The sequence below is a fragment of the Poecilia latipinna genome, unplaced genomic scaffold (genome assembly GCF_001443285.1).
Source record: "Poecilia latipinna isolate Pla-1442-1.1 unplaced genomic scaffold, P_latipinna-1.0 Scaffold2171, whole genome shotgun sequence".
Lineage (NCBI taxonomy): Eukaryota > Metazoa > Chordata > Actinopteri > Cyprinodontiformes > Poeciliidae > Poecilia > Poecilia latipinna.
Window position 1 is genome coordinate 82,231 of NW_015114787.1, and position 18,951 is coordinate 101,181.

Here is an 18,951-nt window from a genome sequence, read left to right on the forward strand (position 1 = left end):
ACAAACTATCTTTAAATTATGGTCACTAAATTCCATGAAGGCCAAAACAGCATGATTTTTACTTCACAGTTATCCAGTCTAAAATTTGCATGGTTTTACTGATCTTATGTTTTCTCAAAGTATTCCTGTTTCCACCCACAGTTAAAATGAAATCAATGTTTGCTTGGCTTAATTTTTGTAGTGAGGCTTTGTGTCAACTTGGTGACCTTAAGAAGCCCAACACTGAAAAAGTTATATATTCAAAACTAATAAGTTCATTTTTCAAACAGTAACTTTTGGCACTGGAAAAACTGAACAGTTGCATAATATATGTAGCACATCCTCTGTAGTTCAATTAATGTATTTTGAAAGGTCACAGGATTTTTGACAGTTTCTTTATAGCATTAGGCTTTTGTTACCGGCACCAGAGAGGAATCTGAGCCAGCATCTCGTGACACACAGGCAAAAGAACCGTGTGTTGCCAATATCTGTGGATCACAGAGGAACAGAGTTATGTTCATTTATTCTGAGCCGCGCATGCCCAGAGCCAGGAAACCTTCTCCCTATTAGACCCACAGTGGTACGACAGTGCCCCTACTGGTAAGAAGTTGTATGTACATAAAAAATATATATCCATATGAGGAAAAAAATAAAAAAAAAGACAGAAGTTAAGACTAATTCAAAAATAAGGGTGTGTTATTTTTTAAAGTATTTATCAACCCACTACACTTATAGAGGTGTGTGAAATTGTAAAAGTGAGCCTGAAAACAAACAAACAAACAAAGAAATCAGTCACTAAAGTCTGAAGAAGCAAGTCTATTTTTAGACCAGACTTCCACTATGAAGACAAACTGGTTTTTGAAGTTAAACTGGTTTTGTGGGGAAAAAACATATATACAAGAAAAAAAAAGAAAAAAAAAATCTAAAATAGTGGGTGTATTTTCTCAACCCACTACACTTTTATAGGGAAAGAAAGTGTAAAAAAGTAAAAGTGAACTTGAAAACAAAATCTGAAGGAGCAGATTTTGCTCCTTCAGAGCCTGGTTTAACAGGCAGAAGCCTGTTAAACCAGGCTTCTGCTATGAAGACAAACTGGTTTTGTGAACATAAACTGGTTCTGTGGGGAAGCTGAAGCATGAAGGCGTCGTGTTTGGTCTGCCACCAGCAATGAAGCTTTTCACCTGTGAATCCTGCCTGAGCACTTCTCTGCAATTTTAAGGGAAACTGGATCATGAAGAAACTTTAAGACAGACACAAAGCTTCATTTCTGTTGAGCTTGAAGGACCAATTAAATTCCTGAAGGTAAGTGTTTTAAGTTGTTTTCTCATTGTGAATGTATGTCCAGCCGAGAATCACACTGTCAATGAATTAAAATGCTCAGGTTAAACCATTGCAAAGATAGATATAAAGTGTTCTTCATGTTTAATTACCCAGACAGCTGTTTTGGTTGCACCATTTACAGGATCAGTTTCTCAATCAGGGATTTAACTATTAAACAAATTTAGCTCTGCTAACAATAAGAAGAATCCGTCATATAGAGAGCTTGGTTAAGTCACTAATTTCAATAACATTTTAATCAAGCTGTGTTACTTAATTATCTCCTCCACCCGCCAACCAAACATTAGCTCATCAACCTGACGGCACACAGCTGCAGAGGACCTGATTAACACACATCTTAAAGTGGCTTCTGAGGGAGCTGCAGCTCTCCGCTGGTTGATCTTGTGCTTTGGCCTCATTTTCTCAAACCATGCTCCCATTTAGAAAAAAATAAAATGAAAAAATAGGCAAGCAATACAGGAGAAACATTTGCATTTGTCCTTACAAAAAAAGTGTTAGTGACATTTTTTTTTTTTTTTAAATTACTTTGTCAAAGTTACTTAAAGAGATTAAAATATGTTATATACACTATTTACAAGGCGAAGCTTTGGAATTTGTGAATTTGTACATTTCAGCAAACCTTCAATGTTTTGACTTTTTAGCAGCTGAAAGAAATGTAGCTGACACACAGCTGATTTAAATGATTACATTATCTCTCAGTAAGCCATCAGTCACACATTCATTACAGGTGCGACTACAAGGAAACACCTAAAACACGCAGGAGGCAAAGCCCTGAGGACCAGGATAGACACGCTCTGCGTTAAATCATCAAAAACAGCACCAAGAAATCATCTGCCTTGAGCAAGACATTCAGCTTACTTTCTTTTTGAACTTTTGAACATTGCAGCTGTTAGTAACATAGATATAAAATCACTTTATCTTTTCTTTAAAATTTGAACTAAGAGACTATTTGGTTAATTTTCAAAGTTATTCTGGTTAATCTAATACTGTTTTGCTGGGCCAAAACTGAAAAGATAAGGCCTGCTTCTGTTACTAGCAGGAACAAGAAAAACAAATTAACAATATTGTAGATAACGGACATCGCCATCCACCGATAGGCTTGTTCACAAATCCAGTCTTGGTCATTTGATGAATAAATTGGACCAAAAATGACAAAAACTTTTAACCATCTCATGATTTATTAATTCATATCTCAGCATTTATTTACAGAACTTTAAAGGTAGATTATTTACTGTAAATAAGAAAATCATTCAGGAATGATACAAACTGATACAAGGACAAAACTTGTTGTACAATGGGACTTAAAATCGGTTTGCAGGTAAAAGTATCTGAAAAAGTCTGATCTCTTCTGCTCCACTGTAACATGTATGTCCTCCTACATTAGCCATATTCACTTTGGATCATATTGTCATACACTATAAAATGTGCTTAAAAAGAGCTGCAATAACTTAAGAGGCCTGTACATAACTTCAAGAAGGATGTGCAAGCTTTAAAAAACTAAAAAGGCATTCATGTGTTTCCACGTGAATCTATCACCAGAATTTAAAAAAAAATAAATAAAAATTCCTTCAGGAGGTTTTGATTCCAAATTATTACCACCTCAATTTATGGCAAATATTTTAGAAATGTTAAAAACAGTCTCTTTAATTTAATTTAATTGTCCTTAAATCAATCTATCGCTATAAAAAAAACATTTTTTTCATTTCATAATATGCATTCACACTGAAATATTTTTTGGGCCCGTTTCTCACAAAATATAAAGAAAATTCACTTTTTATTTTTAATTTTCTCCTTATTTATATAGATAAATCTCATTTATAAGGTCATTTGATATAAAATGTCTATGTTTTTCAGATTTTTCTCATTTTACTCCTGTTTATGTCTTACAACCCACTGCTGAACAGAACAATTGTTTTTCTAAAAAAAAAAAAAAAACATGACATTTAATCTGCTGTATTTTCTAATAACTTACACCCAATCTAACCTGTAGCTCCTGTTAATCATGAGAAAGCTGAAACAAATCCTGAAAAAGCCTGTGTGTGTGCTGCTGGCCATCTGTTTGCTGTGGTGTCTGAGCCTGCCTTATTTCATTCTGGTATGTATCTTTTCCCATTTTCTCCTTACTTTGTCTTTTGGGGGCTTAAAATCCATCACAGTTCAAAACTAAATTTATTGAAGAGAAATTGGAAAAATAAAAATAGTTTTTGATGTTTTTTTAAAAATTTATTTTCTTGTCCTCAAGCGAAAAACTGAAAACAATCCATCAAGTTACTTTAAGCAGGAATTAAACAAACTTTTCCTTAAGTCCATATTGCTGTATTAAATATTTTTTATTGGTCTGATGTAATATTCTTATGTACAACATTGTGCAATTGTTATATGTTAGCAGAAAATAATTTATTTCAAAGAAAACGCATGTAAATATTTCAGTGCAGATTTCAAACTCAGTGTTTTTTTTGTTTGTTTTTTTTTTTTTACTTTGAATTCCTGTTAGCTAAAATTCATTTGTTTGTGTGTCTTTCAGACTAAAGTTGACCAGAGGAGCATCGGTGTGACTGCTGACAACGGACTGAGGGAAAACAGGAAAGTGTGGCTGGAAACAAGCAAGGCCCAAGGTGAGAAAAGAGCAGTGAGATAATGAGAAGGGTCAGGCTGCAAAAAAAGAAGCAGAAGTAAGGGTGTTAACCAGTAGTGTCGACACCAGATTCTCTTCCTCGTGGAAGAAAAATAATCGAAACAAATAAAAGACTCTCTCTTGGCAACTGCTGAGCAGAGAGCAGGAGGGAAACACATTAACCCCGAGCAGTTTCCAGGCACTCAGGACTTACTTGCATTAGTTTGACATTATCCCATTTCTCCAGAGGAGGCCATATGAATGGAGACTAATTAAGCATATTTGAGTGCTTATCGTGAAGTGGATCAATTTGCATTAAGAGTGTCCTGTTCACCTACAGACTGGCCCTTGGAAGCAACAGAATCACGAGAAGGAACAAGGGTGGAAAAAAAAAAACAGATTATTTTTATTGATCAAACTGTAACCCTGCCTGTGTAAAGAATATTATTCTGGTTAGTTTCTCAGAACAGTTGTTTGCATTCTTAAGATCTTTTAGGTCATTTATTTACTGGATGTAAACTTTGCAGTTGAACATAATTTTGTTTTGTTTTTTACTTTACTTTTTCCTTATAATCTTTTTTTCTGTCTTTTTAATCTTTTCAATTCTAGATGTGATGAAGATTTTTGTCCAGTTTGTGGATGATCTGCTGAACGCCGTCGAAACGGATAATGATGGTAAAATAATTTTAAAAACAAGTGTTCTGTGAAACATAAGGTGCCCTCCATACTATGCAACTGTTGCCTAAAATTTGAGATAAATATTCTGACTCATAAACTCTGGATGCGACAAGCAGCCAGTGGACATCAATTATTGCTTTGCCATCTGTCTTTTTGTGTTAATGGTGATGGATTTCGTCTGAACGCCTGCATAAACAAGTCAAACCCATCTGACGTTGGTTTGCTATTGGCAGAATACTCATCCAGTGCATTTCAATGTTCAGCAGCTAATTTCTAAAAATATATTTCTCTCCATTAATTGGGCTTCAGTTGACCCCGTGTTTTAAGGAGAGTAAATCATTAGTGTGATTCTCTTGGAGCTGTTCAAAATGCTCTGAGTCATCCCTCATTCCTTCATGTTTTGTGTCTAAGCAGAAAAACTTTCTGAAAATGTTTTGCTTGGAAAAATAATTGGATTTTTCTGAAGGCTTCTGTTGCATGGCCAGTGGAGAGTCCCACTGGCAGTGGAAATATTCTCCTGGATAAACCAGATCATAAAATGTTGCACTGAACAGACCCACGCCCTGCCGCTAATGACTTTGAGCTTTAGCTTTTTGTGTCCATTTCCAATTGAGCCTTTTTCAGTGCCTGGTCAGTTTCAGAAGGATTTTACTTCTTTATTCAGCTACTGAATCAAGATTTTATTTTCAAGTTAAAATGGGTCTGAATGGCAAAGCATTTCTCATACCAAATAATACGATGACTACTTTCAGTCATGTTTGATATATATGGCCCTTTTATAACAAGTGAAGGTAGTTGATTGAGCTATAAAATGAAATAAAAAATAAATAAAATATTACTGCCCCTTTAAATAATTTAAATATGCTACACAAGTAGACAGACTGTTTTAACTGTCTAAATGCAAACTCTCTTGGTTCAATTTTGACTGAATCATTAAAATGATCTCTCTTCACATAGCCAAGGAAACATTTCCTACCTTAACACTGTGTGACTTTTGCATGAAGAGCTATTTAGAAATGTCAACGCCTTTTCAACACGTTTAAAGCAGAAAGATGACCCTCTCTCCTCCAGTCTCAGCATCGCCACGTTTTAAAGGCTACAAGGAGGACATAAAAGCTCTTCAGGAGAAAATGGAGGCAGAGAAAGTGAAAGGTCAGATGAAGGATGAGATGATAAAGGAGCTGCGTGCTGATAAAGTCCAACTGCGTCAAGAAGTGACTCGCTTGGAGGAGCTTCTAAAGCTGCAGCTGCAGAAGGAAGAGAAAAAGGAGAGAGTGGAATCTGGTAAGATTTCACTTTAAAGCTAAACATTTTTAAGATTTGATTCAACACAGCTAAGCAGGAAATGAATGCATTTTAAGAAATCTAAGCAGGTGAAAAGTTTAGACATGAGGATGATGGCTATTAATTTAAATTTCAAGTAAGAAAAACGTACAATGGAGACTTGCTTTCAGGGTTAGTAAAGCAATATTTTTCAGATTTCTACAACCGTGCAGAAAATTGGATTAACAATATTTTGATTTGAGCATCAGGCTGGAATTTACAAAGAAAACCGGCAAAATAATGAGTTCAGTAAAGCACTGCAATGCAGATGATGCTCATTCACAAATGGCCGGACATACAAATAAACAGCCAACAAGAGGGGCAACTGCTGATAATATTCTAATTTATTTAATTACCGTAGACAAAATAATTTATGAATACATAGATGGGTAAATATATTTTATTTTCTCCACTAATTTCTAACAAAGTACATGTAAAATCAGAAAATATTTATTAATAAAGGCTCTGCTGATTGTTTTCCTTAGAGGATGAAATCCTAGAAGATAAAAATTGCCCGCTGCCACCATTGGATGGATTTCCAGAGTGTAAGGGAAAAATCAAGGTAATAAAGGCCTGTAATTAAATGTTTACATAATGATTGTGAAGCATGAAGCTAAAAGTGTCAGAATATGGTTAATCCTATTTATTTATCATTCCTTTTAGTTCACTTACACATTAAACTTTGACATTAAACTACAATATAGATGAGCACTTCAACTTTAGGACTATTCTGTAAAGATGCTTCTTTTTGTAGTCGATGTCAAATAATTTCAGTTTACAGCAAAACTGACGGAAATTTTCTCAGTGTTTTAGTACTTTAGAGCTCACTAACCATGAGGTGATGTTTTTGTTGTACTTTGTGGATTTTTCTGGTGACAGTGGATGAAGGACATGTGGCAGACGGATCCTTGCTACAGCAGTTATGGTGTGAATGGGTCGCTGTGCTCCTTCCTCATCTATCTCAGCGAGGTACCTACGTGCTTTTAAACATGCACTAACACGAATCAGTTTAGACAAGATTAGATTTTATCATCGTTGAATTTATATCCCTGCAAGTCCTGATATGGGGAAAAAAAAACAACCTTGTTTGCATCAAATACATTTATCTTTTCAGGCAGGAGCGGTTAAAAGTAATACCGTGTTTCGTTTTGTGTCATGTTAAGGCAGAGTCCTGGTGTCCTGTTCTTCCAGGCCGAGTTGTGCCTCCAGTCATCGAAGAGGATGTTTTAGAGGATGCAGCGGTACGAGGACATTTTGAGGGGCTGCACCAGTTTTTGCACAACAAGACTGAATTTAGGTGGATCCAACAGAGAATTAAAAGTATGGAGGAGATTTGGTTGGAGGCAGGACGTTCTCTCTCAACCAAATACAACCTGGGAGACCGGAAAGCCAAACAGGTAAAAACTTATCGGAAGTTTATAACTCTTAAATATCTGTATCTGTATTCATAAAACATTATCTAACCTTTTTTTCTGACCTTAATGTCAAGCGTATTTATCCAGCGGTTATAATTGTTGGATCAATTTATTGTTGGAAGCCCCAGTTCTGTTCAAGTTTTAATCATCTGGCATTTGACTTGTGGTGGTAAAAGTGGCTCTGTGGATTGTAAATGTCACAGACTTTTAGTCTTTACTATTTCGCTTTTAACTGCAGTGGATCAGTTAGATGAAGTAATGATAATCAAATTATTGAATATAGTTTTCAATAAAGCAAAACATGTTTAAATGTGCAGCATTTTAACCGTAAATACAAACAGAATCAAATTAAATTGTAATGTAACGTCCCAATAAGTGACTTGCATTTTTTTTTCTAACAGTAACAAAATAAAAAATGTTGATTTTTAAAAAAAAATATATTCAGGCTTAACTATAAGCTCTGATCTTTGGTTGAGGTTTGGTTGAGTTTCCTGTGTTTTCTCACTATGGACTTCAGATGGTTTTATCATTAAGATTAAGTTTTCTTCTCAAGTTTGATAAAAAGCCATTGTTATTTCCTGTTACATTAAATAGTTTTGCTTTGATTTTGTGTTTCAATAAATCTCTCGGTTGTGTATAATCAGCTTCCATATTGTTTCCTCTGAGGTTGTACATTGTTATCTTCCTAAACCAGCACTGTAATATTTCATTACAGGGTTTTTCTGTAATGAAATGACACCAATCTAGAGACTTCACCTTTCATCCATTTCTTACCAGCTGTCTTTCATAATGAAATTAAATTTCCTTTTCACTCAATTTATTATTTTTATTGTTTGTGCCATTGTGAGTTCTGCATTTGTGTACTTAAAAGTGTTTTATTGTTAATTTAACATTTTCCGGTTGTTTTCTAAAGATGCTTTCATCCTTCATTTAGAGAAGCTTTTTATTCCACTAATGCCAAAGACAGGAAATAAGCTTCTATATTTTCAGACTTCGGAGTTTCTTCCAGCAAACCTCACACAGTAGAATGAAAGTGGAAGGACAGATGTTGTGACTGTCTGAACTGAGTCATCGCTTTATCCTTAAACGTCTGGGAAGCTTTTTGATTCTGACTGAAAAGCCGAAACAGACGCCAGGGAGATATTGACAGTTAAGAAAGCATTCAGAGTCGTCTCTTATCCATTAATCTGTTTCCTCCCCCAACTCCCTCAGGTACTTGTGCATCCTGGTGTGCTTACGAAAGAAGCGGGTCTCAAAATAGCTGAGAATGCTTTCAGCGGCGGCCCCCTCGGGGAGCTGGTTCAGTGGAGTGACCTTATTTCCTCACTTCATGTTTTGGGTCACCACCTTCACCTGTCGGCCTCCCTTCCCAGCCTCAACAAGTGAGTATTCATCTGCAGGCCTTTTGTGCTTCGGTCACAGGAAAGAAGCAAAAGCAGATAAATGTGGCAGTTAAAACCCAGTTGTGTTGCATGACATCAAATGCAAATCGTGTCCTTTTCAGTAATGCCAAAGCCTGATGCTATAATTACCATATTTTCCCTCTTGCTTCTTTGTGTCTCTGTTTCTCTTTAGGTTTTTCGGGACTCAGACTGGCGGATGTCCCTCTCGACATTCACTAGTGGAACCAAATTTGATTTATACAGATATAATTGGTCTTAGACAAATCCAGAAAGTACTTAAGACGTCGTGGATCAAATACAAGTGAGTAACTTCATGGGCATTGAAATATGTTTACATATTATTACATGTACAAACACTTAGAAAAACTAAGCACTCTCTTGCTTCTTCCATTGGATTTAAAGGGGCGTATTGTGCTAAATTCACATTTTTGCACATTTTTGTACTTCCATTTGTGTCTCAACTGCTTCTAAAAACAACCAGAGCATCTAAAAAAAAGCACCCAGTCAGTTTTAGGCAGCAAGTTAAAGTTTTTTGGAGTCTAGAAAATGAGTCGTTTCAGAAACCTTTTAATGCAATGTCACAAATCAGCAGGAACTGCCTCTCACCTAGCAACCCCAGTCAGGCCCAGCCCGTTACTTAGCAACCCCAGTGAGGCCCAGCCCAAACAAACAAACAAACATACTTGATTAATTAATCGGCAATCGTGACCATCTTTTTAAGTGCAGGAGGTTTTACAATTACTTGCGGTCTAGACCAAAACAAGTGTGTTAACACAAATTGGAAGTAAAAGATTAGTAATGATTAATGTCTATAATTAACTCACCGAATAAGTAATTAATGCCAATGTATTAGTAACATAACTCTTAAAAGTATAAATACTAAATCATAGCATAATAGCGTCTCTGAGGCATACACTGAGTTTATATTTCCTGGGATGTGTAGAGGAGCGGTTCTCAAACTTTATTTTCAAAGATCAGATTTCTCAATAACTCAAATTCAAAACTAAACAACTATAAATCCTGTTTAATAAATTTGTGTACAACTTGGGCGCCAAAACAAATGGCACTTTAGAACTACATACATTATGTTATGACTCTAAGCTGCTGTAATCTGTTCCAGTAAAATGCAATAAGCACCAGTTTCAGAGGAATGCTATACCTGAACATGACCAACTTTATTACTTTTCATGCCTCGCCACATAAAAGTGCTCCACTTTACACACAAAACTGAACAAAACACAGCAACTGAGCTTAAAGTGCAGCAAGACACATTAACATCAAAACAGCTGAGCTAAGGCCTACAGATACCAGGAAACAAATTATATTAGAAAGTTGCCTTGTCAGCGTTCAGTGAGACGCCTAAACCTTGGACCCTATAAGATTAATGGGATATTTTGATCACATTCAATGTAATTCAATTTCACCCCAATTTCCATTTTCATAATTCTATGCTTCATAGAGCAAACACAATCTGGCTTTCTGAAGTAGGCATAAGGTATCTGCTTATATGGGTAGAGCTGACCTGCAGTCAGAGGGCTACAAGTTTGATTTCAACTTCCTCCTGTCAAATGTCAAAAGGAAAGGCAATTAAGTAAAAGTTGCCACCAGACTGATGTTTATAAATGCAATTGATTGTGGCTCTTGAGTAAACTGCTTTGAGTGGTCAGTTTAGAAAAGTTTTGTTAATGCAATCTACTTTTGACGGTTCAATTAAAAAATAAGATTTATTTTATTAGTAAATGTTTTTTAAAGTTTCTAAAGACACCAGCCAGTTATTGGACAAGCCTTTTTGTAGAATACTGACCCTTCATAAATAAACGGGCGTTTCACACTTTTAGTGAAACATGACCCACAAAGGTTTTATAAATGTATTCTAACTTGTTTTTTTTTTATTCTGGGTTGTTCGTTGCTCTAATCTGGGGTTAATCTGGTTTTACAAGGTACCTATGATGTCTGAACAACTGGTCACAAACCTAGCTTTGACAATTTGTTTCTAAATTTCTAAGGTATTTCTGATTACCTGAAAAAGTCAGAGTACATCTCGTTCTGCGGAGGGACTGGCTTACAGAAACAAAATGTCAGCATTGTTTGTTTCTTCTCTGTACTGAAATTCTCTGGTTTGATAATTTAGACAAAAACATGTTCTCTGCTGTTTGTACAAAACTTACCAGCGGAGCTGTTTCCCTGTTTTATGAAGGAAGTTCGTTGCTTTACAAGTACAATTATTATTATGAAACAGAGTGAAGGTCTGAGATAGAGCTGAGCTTCAGCTGAGTGAGTGATTACAGCAAAAACATCTTCTTTGTTGCTCTTTCAGTAATAATATGAGGGTAAAGTTACACTTATGCTATGAACTAATTATAAAATTAAGTGGTTTTCCACTTTAAATATGTCAGTCTTCATGATTCAGACTGATTTTTTTTTTTTTTTTTCCCACACCATGGGCTTGGTGTAGATTGATGTTTAGTCCAGATGGTGACCAGAGACGTGCTGCTGTGGGCTCAGATGTAGCACAGCATTACATTAAGCTATATAATGCAGACTTGGTATATTTGATGGGAAAGCCTCTCAGGCCAATATGCAACACTATTTGTAATTTATCCAAGATATAGTGCAACTATGGAGCTAGTCTCTTGTGGAAAAAAGTTGCTTATATCTACCAAATTGAGGAAACTGCAAATAGTATGTTACCAGTAATGTAAGTAACTGTCATAACACAATCAACAAGCTGGAGCAAAACCAAAATGTTCACGTTCTGATTATTTCAAACTTTTGAAATGATTAAAGTGTGATTTTGTCCAAGGCGTTCACTAGATTTATGTAAAGATAAAAAAAGAGATTTGATCAGATGAGGTAAAGAGAAATGGTGAGTCACTGAATGAATATGCTGGAACATAAATATATTGTTTTTATGTGCAAGAGTTTAATTTGAAATGGTTATTGGATGTGTTAGATGGCGAAATTCTAAGACTGACAGAATATGTACATTTTTAACCTTGAGAGGAAAATAACAGCCAGCAGTGTGAGTGAGGTAAGAATCTCAGACATGAAAGCAGATGCCAGAGATGATGAGACATCTGGTAACAAAAAGGTACTGAGACAAAAGAACGACAAGAAAGAAGAAAAGGCCAGTTACAGAGAAAAGTGAAGAGAGAAGAGTAATTGAGAAAACATAAAATGGAGCAGTAATATTACAAATGGAAAAGTTTAGCCTGCGCATCAAGTATGCACAATGTAAATGTTCTTCCTGCTTTCTAACATTTTACAAGCGAAACAGATGATCCTTGTCCAGTGAGTGCACACAGCTAACCTTTCATGAAAATACGACTATTGGGGGAGGATAACTTTAAAGTTCCACTCATCCTTTATCTGCTTCAATGAATGCATAGAAAAAAATATTTCTCAATGAAAGTAAAACCTGCCACATAAATGTTCTGACACTGGCTCTAATAAACCTTAGGACTTTTGCTCTTCTATAGGTTTGCACCTTTGATTGATTATATACAAAGTCAATACAACATAATTAAAAGTCCTTGTAGCCATTACAATGAAAGATTTATGATTTCCACTTTTGAAAACTAACTTAACGTATCAGTTTAATCTGCTTAGAAATCTAAATGTATACTTATAGTTTCTCCAGTCCTTGTATAAATTCTGTTCAAATAAACTTGATTTCTTATTTTCTGACTCAACCACTATGCACTGCAGTTTGTTACACTGGATTGGTAACCAAACCCTTTTCTTACGTGACATTTGATAATTGGAAATAGAGCTATTTGTGATTACTGGGAAATACAATCCTGTTTCTATAACTTCAATGAAAAGGAAAATGTTACTTTTCTTTGTATATAAAAGTACAATGAGTGATTTAGAATAATTGGTCATTAATATTATATAAAACATATAGAAAATGACAACAAAAGCTTTATTGAATTGCATGGACTATTAGAGTAATGGGGGACAATTTGTTAAAATGTCCATTGTAGATAGGTAATTTGAGAACAGACTTTTATTTTATTTTATAGAGTAATATGATCTCCTAAATAGGGACGGTAGGAGTTGAACTAAATGTCGTCTTTGTACTAAATGTTATTTTGTTCACTTAAGTGGAGATAAATGTAGTGCAAACACTTAGCAGTTTGGTGTTAAAAGCTTTTCTCTTTCTTTTTTTTATTCACTGCTTGAATGAAGTTTTTCCATTTAAATGCTTTCCTGTCTGGATGTCAGTCATACAATAAAATGGGATTTGTTTTTTATGGCCACTTGTCTGTCTGTGTGTCTGGCAGGTGTATAATCCGTGTGCTGGACTCTTTTGGCACTGAACCAGACTTCAATCATGCAGACTGGGCAAAAAAATTCAACCTCAAAAGTCCGTTTGGTGGCCTCAGTCTGACCCCCATGCAGTTCTATACCATGTTTCGTATGCGTCTTCTTTCTTTCCTTATAGTCTATATCAGATCATTTGGTTTACATACTCCTGTTATATATATTTCTGGTATATTCTTATAAAGATGTGTGTTTTCTTGCGTTGTCCGAGCAGCTCATACACCAGACAACACATTCCTCGGCTTCGTGGTACAACATCAGCTGAGTCTGGAGGAGAACGAGAAGCTGAAGTCCATCCAGAGAAAAAAACAGGCGCTCATTTATGGGAAGAGTGCCACATTTTGGAAGGTATTCCCAGAATCTGACTCAATAATAATGGTGGAAAGGTTTAAAAACTTTTCTTTTGGTCAATCAGGTTTGTGCTTTCACTGTTTCGAAATCTTCCGGGAAAACTACTGATCGTTTCTTTGCTGTTAGGGTAAAAAGTCTTATCTGGACGTCATCCACAAGTACTTGGACATCCATGGGACAGTCGACAACAGTACTCTGATACCAAACTACGTGACAAATCATGGTATTATCAAAGGAACTGAAGTGCAGACCTTGTTGAGACAAAGCAAAGTAAGTTTCTGTTGGTAGTCATGACGATTACAGGAGGTAGTCATGATCATGTGCATCTTTCCATTGGGATTGGATGCCTCCTGCTCATATTTATTTCTGCTCAGTTCTTACCAAAGATTTATCAAACAAGCATAATGCTAGTTTAGCTAAACCTTTTTCTACTGTTTTCTGAGCAGTGTTTTTTGCAAAATTATCTTCAGTTTACATTTTTCACACAAATTGTCCAAGCTTTAGCAAATAGCTTTATTATTCTGATGAGGCTCATTGTTGCTCTGAACATTTTAAAAGCACAATTTAGATCGCTTGGTTTCCATAGAAGCCATGAAAGGAGGATTCATTTTCTGAGACATTCCTAATAAAGGTTTGGTTGGCACTGGAAGAGAAACAACTTTTGATCCACATCTATGTAGCTGCATGATACAAACAAGGACTGAATGGAAAAGGTTATGAGAACATGAACTGCAGTTCATGGTCTCATCCTGATGAAAGGAGAGAAGCATCAAACCCAACAATGCCATCCAGCACAGTTGAGCTGTGACAGAAATGCTTTGCTGTGTTAGCATCAGCTGGTAGAATTTGGAAGTGAATTCGATTAATGAAAATGGCAGAAAAAAATATATATTGATATGGAAAATTTTAGCAATTGGAAAATAAATTCAGTTCAAATCAAAAGTACTGAAAGGAAAATTAGGTGTAATATCTTGCATCAACCAAAGAGTCTTGAAAGAGTAATGGATGGTGATTCTGACTGCAGGAAGGATCTTTGCTTACAGGGTAACAAAGGAGCTAAATAGGGATCATAAAGTTTGTGTACAAGAAAACGGATCGGGAAAAAAAAAACTATCAAAAAAACAATATTTGAGCTGTGTCTGTTTTGTGTGGAGCTGGCATCAAGGACTGGCAAACTTTTCACCATGTTTTTCTGAATGACCATAATAAGTAGCACCAAAACACAAGTTTAAAAAACTATTTGTAATCTGAAAAGATTGTAGGTTTTTGGTTTGAAAGACTACATCAAGGCAACGTTTTACATATTCCTCATGTCAGCATTCATTGTGCTGGTGTTTGCTGACACCATGTGGACATCCTATAGTAGTACATTATGTTTTCATTACACATTAATCTTTAATGTCTGGTTTACTTTTGCAATCTTGTGTAGGTTTTTGTTGGGTTGTCGTTCCCATATGAAGGCCCCGCCCCTCTGGAAGCCTTGGCCAATGGCTGTGCTTTCCTGAACCCCAGATTAAAACCTCCACACAGCAGCCTGAACACAGAGTTCTTCAAAGGAAAACCCACCATCAGAGAGGTCAGGGGTCGCTTTCATTTCTTTATTCTGTTATTTAAAGATTTACCTTTTAAACACACATCTAATTAACAAATATCAAATGAAGTCTGATGAGATAAACTGAGACAATCTTTCACTGTTTTTGCAGAAGACTTTGTATTTAATATAATAAAAAAAGAAAATCGTTCTTGTTCATTTCCTGTTTGCTGAATTGTGAAGGTCACATCCCAGCACCCATATGCTGAAGAAATAGGGGAGCCCTATGTGTGGATGGTAGATATGGATAACCAAACAGATGTGGAGAGAGCTATCACTGCTATACTCAATCGCACTGTAAGTTTAATGGAAATCTTACCACTGGGGAATTCACTGAAAACATTTACTCAAAGTATTTTCTGTTTACATGTGTCTTCCAGATACAACCCTACCTTCCCTATGAGTTTACATGTGAAGGAATGCTCCAGAGGGTTAATGTCCTGATTGAGAAACAGGTTTGATATCTATATAAAGCCTATATATTTTTAATTAAATCAGATTTTTCACCCTTTGTTTCAAGTTTGTTTGTATGGCACATTTCAACAACAAGCTATTTCAAAGTGCTTTACATCATAAAAACACAAAAATACAAAGTCACAGAATACACAGTCAACAACTGAAACATAAAATCTTTTCAAGTACCATTGCTACACATCAGATTGTTGATTAATGTTTCATTGGTTATGTTTCAAAAACAACTCAAAACAGGTGGGTCTTTAGTCTAGATTTGAAGGCACTCAGTTTTTCAGCTGTTTTGTAGTTTTATGGAAGTTTATTCCAGATTTGTGGTGCATAGAAGCTGAATGCTGCTTCTCCTCATTTGGCTCTGGTTCTGGGGATGCAGAGCAGAACCAAAACCAGAAGACCAGAGAGGTCTGCAAAGGTGATTTAATAACAGCAGGTTTTCAATGTATTGTGATGTTAAGTCATTCAGGGATTTCTAAACAACAGTATTTTAAAGTCGGGGACCAGTTTGGGGACTTTTACTCTATCTTCCTGGTTTTAGTCAAAAAGCCAGCAGCAGCATTTTGGATCAGCTGCAGCTGTTGGCCTGTTTTTTTATTTTTAATTTTTTTAAGGCAGACCTGTGAAGACAGTTTGCAGCAATCAATGCGACTAAAGATAAACACATGGATGAATTTCTACAGATATTACAGAGACATAACCCTGGAACTATTCTTCAGGTGATAGAAGGCCGACTTTGTGACTGTTTATGTGGCTCTGAAGGTTCAGATCAGAGTCCATCACTACTCCCAGGTTTCGGTCCTGATCTGTAGTTTCTAGTTGTAATAACTGACCTCTAGATAATTCCTCTTTAGGTCCAAAGATAATAACTTCAGCTTTGTTTTTGTTTAGCTGGAGAAAGTTTTGGCACATCCACACGTTTGCCTGTTCTAAGCATCTATTCAGTGCTTGGATGGGTTCAGAGTCACATGGTGACATCGTAATGTAGAGCCGTGAATCATCCGCATTGTTATGGTAGCTGATTTCTAACCTATCTGTTTGCAGGATTTATGCTCACCTGCTATGAGCTGGCCTCCTCTGAGCGCGCTCCAGGTAGTGAAAGCGGAGGTAGGAACTTCGTGTAAACAGGCCTGTCGGAGGGCGGGGCTTATCTGTGAACCAGCATTCTTTCCATACCTCAACAATGCCAACAATCTTGCCAGGTGAGTATGTGTTAAACATGAATATGACACTTCTAGTGAGACAAACATCAACATAAAACAAAATAAATGATTCTTAAAAAGCATTAGAAACTATGTATCAAATTGAAGTTTTAGCTGTACATTAAAGACACTGACACATTTCTTTCAAAGATGTTTTAAAATTGCTTTATTCTCCAAGTTTGCAGCGTAGTTAGCTGTAGGCTGCAGTCAGATTCATTTCAGGAGAGAATTTCCATATTCTATTCCCACTAACAGCAACTACAAAAAAAAATTTAGTCCTGAAATCCAGAAATATGGATACAGTTGGTGCCTTAAAATCAGGACTGAACAATAATGTTTACAGCAGTTTTACAATAAAAGCCAAAGGTTACTTTATATTCCTTTTACTAGTTCTATATTTATTTCTTCTTACTTTATATATTATTACTTGTATGTAATGTCTAAATTTAATGTGTTCTGCCTTTTACTGAACTTTCAAATTTTCTGTAAAGCAATTTAAGGTATTTAATGGAGCTATTTAAATAAGCCTTTGTTTTGGCCTCTAAATCTAAAGTTTATAAAAATGCCCCCTAATTACCACCAACTTAGCTATAATTTTTATCGGATATGCAAATGTTTAGATTGTGAGAACAATTTAAGAATAAATCATAACAATCTGAAATTCATAGCTACTAATCGGAATCAATTAGATAATTAATTTTGCATAAATGCTTCAGTGATTCTACAACTCTGAATAATGGTACAAGCAAAGTCCATTACAATTTCATAATCAAATTTACTCGTTTTTGAAACCAAATGTGTGTTCCAAAGAGCTGCTCATTATTTAATGTACTTTTTGTCTTTGCTTGCAGCCACAATATAGCTTGTCAGACGTCTGAGTTTTCAGACGGCCACCTTGTGTTCCCAGCCTACGACAGCACCAGGGAACATTGCCTCTTCCAGTCGGATTCTCTGCTCTACAGCTGTGTCAGATCCGAGCACTCACTAAATCGCATCTGTCCCTGCAGAGACTACATCAAGGACCAAGTAGCCTTATGTAAGGCATGTTTATAACTGCTGAACAATGAACAAAATGCCACTGAATGTCACCCCAGCATCCAGTATCAGCTCAGTGTTTCCTCCTGGAGTCTCCAAGTTTAATTTATTTAAAATTTTGTAGTTTGAAGCTCTAACATCAAGAGTTGACAACCTGATTCCTTTAGGAATTTATGATATTCCCAATGGTGGGAAATGAAAATGACTTGAAACAAGCCTGTCATGTTATCATATGTTATGTGTAACTCCACTGTGTCTTTAATGAATCATTTGGAAAAAGTCCATCTTCATTTACATATGAGTTTCTAGCTCTTAAATTTGCTAGCACGTCTGCTAATGGTTGCATGTTTTTTTTTTTCAGATTGCAACACATTTGCATTTAATTTACAAACTGACTTTGCTTCTTTTACTTTTGCTTAAAATATCTTCAAATTCCAATTAACAGTAACTGTATCTAAAATTCCTGTAATGCTGAGGATTTAGTTTTTTGTTCTACAAATGCACGTCTGGAAAATGAACACATTGTACATAGTTCTGTTCTTCCAGTGTTAAACCTTTTAAATCAAGTTAATTTGCCAAATTTTTGAAGCTCTATTCCAATTAAACCAATTTAGGCAATGGTTTCTAATGCCTAGATAATATCTTTGGAAGTTCCTCTTTAACATTCCCATGGCTCACTTAGTTCATGTTGTCAGGACAGAGCAGAGTGACTTCATACTTGAAATGATGATGCAAAAGTGTGAAATATTACCTTAGATGGTGAGAAAGCTTACTGGTGGAGTAAATATTGCAGGAATCTTTATCAGCCTCTTTATGAAACAGTGTGAAATGCAAGTGGTCACATTTGTGTCTGTAACTCATGCTCCCTTCATACTTGTGCCACAAAATGTGATTTTAAAAAAGTACGTTTTCTGAATTACATCACTGGCTTGGTGAGCTTCTTTTATTGTTATTTTAATTTATTTTTATCACAAATTTTATTTTGTGAAACAAGGTTTTTATATCAGTAAAGACACTAAAAATTGAGAAATTTCCAAGTTATTAAACAGAATTAGTGTATTTTGTAACACAATTTAAGGATTTATTCATATTCAAACATGGAGTCAAAGGTTTTGGGTACCCAAAAAGGCCAAGTTAATATTTCAAAGATCTCCTGGCTTTGGTTTAATACACAGAAATACAAATGAATAGCTTAATAATCTGAATGTGATAATCCACAAACTTTGGACTG

The 18,951-nt window shown here is 35.6% G+C and overlaps 1 protein-coding gene across 2 annotated transcripts; it reads left to right on the forward strand.

Moving 5' to 3' along the window:
* Positions 1–522: 522 nt before the first annotated feature.
* Positions 523–18,639, forward strand: LOC106936559 (alpha-1,6-mannosylglycoprotein 6-beta-N-acetylglucosaminyltransferase A-like). Of its 2 annotated transcripts, XM_015017649.1 has the most exons (19): positions 572–579; positions 1,199–1,281; positions 3,308–3,412; positions 3,842–3,932; positions 4,541–4,606; positions 5,681–5,893; positions 6,418–6,494; positions 6,812–6,901; positions 7,096–7,329; positions 8,560–8,729; positions 8,923–9,051; positions 13,037–13,170; positions 13,291–13,424; positions 13,554–13,697; positions 14,857–15,003; positions 15,202–15,315; positions 15,399–15,473; positions 16,528–16,685; positions 17,537–18,639. In XM_015017649.1, the coding sequence occupies exons 3-19, from the start codon at positions 3,320–3,322 to the stop codon at positions 17,736–17,738; spliced, it is 2,271 nt and encodes a 756-aa protein (XP_014873135.1). In that variant the 5' UTR covers positions 572–579; positions 1,199–1,281; positions 3,308–3,319; the 3' UTR covers positions 17,739–18,639. The 2 variants fall into 2 exon arrangements, with proteins under 2 accessions (XP_014873136.1, XP_014873135.1); XM_015017650.1 differs by lacking the exon at positions 1,199–1,281 and having other exon boundaries at positions 523–579.
* The last annotated feature ends 312 nt before the right edge of the window (positions 18,640–18,951 follow it).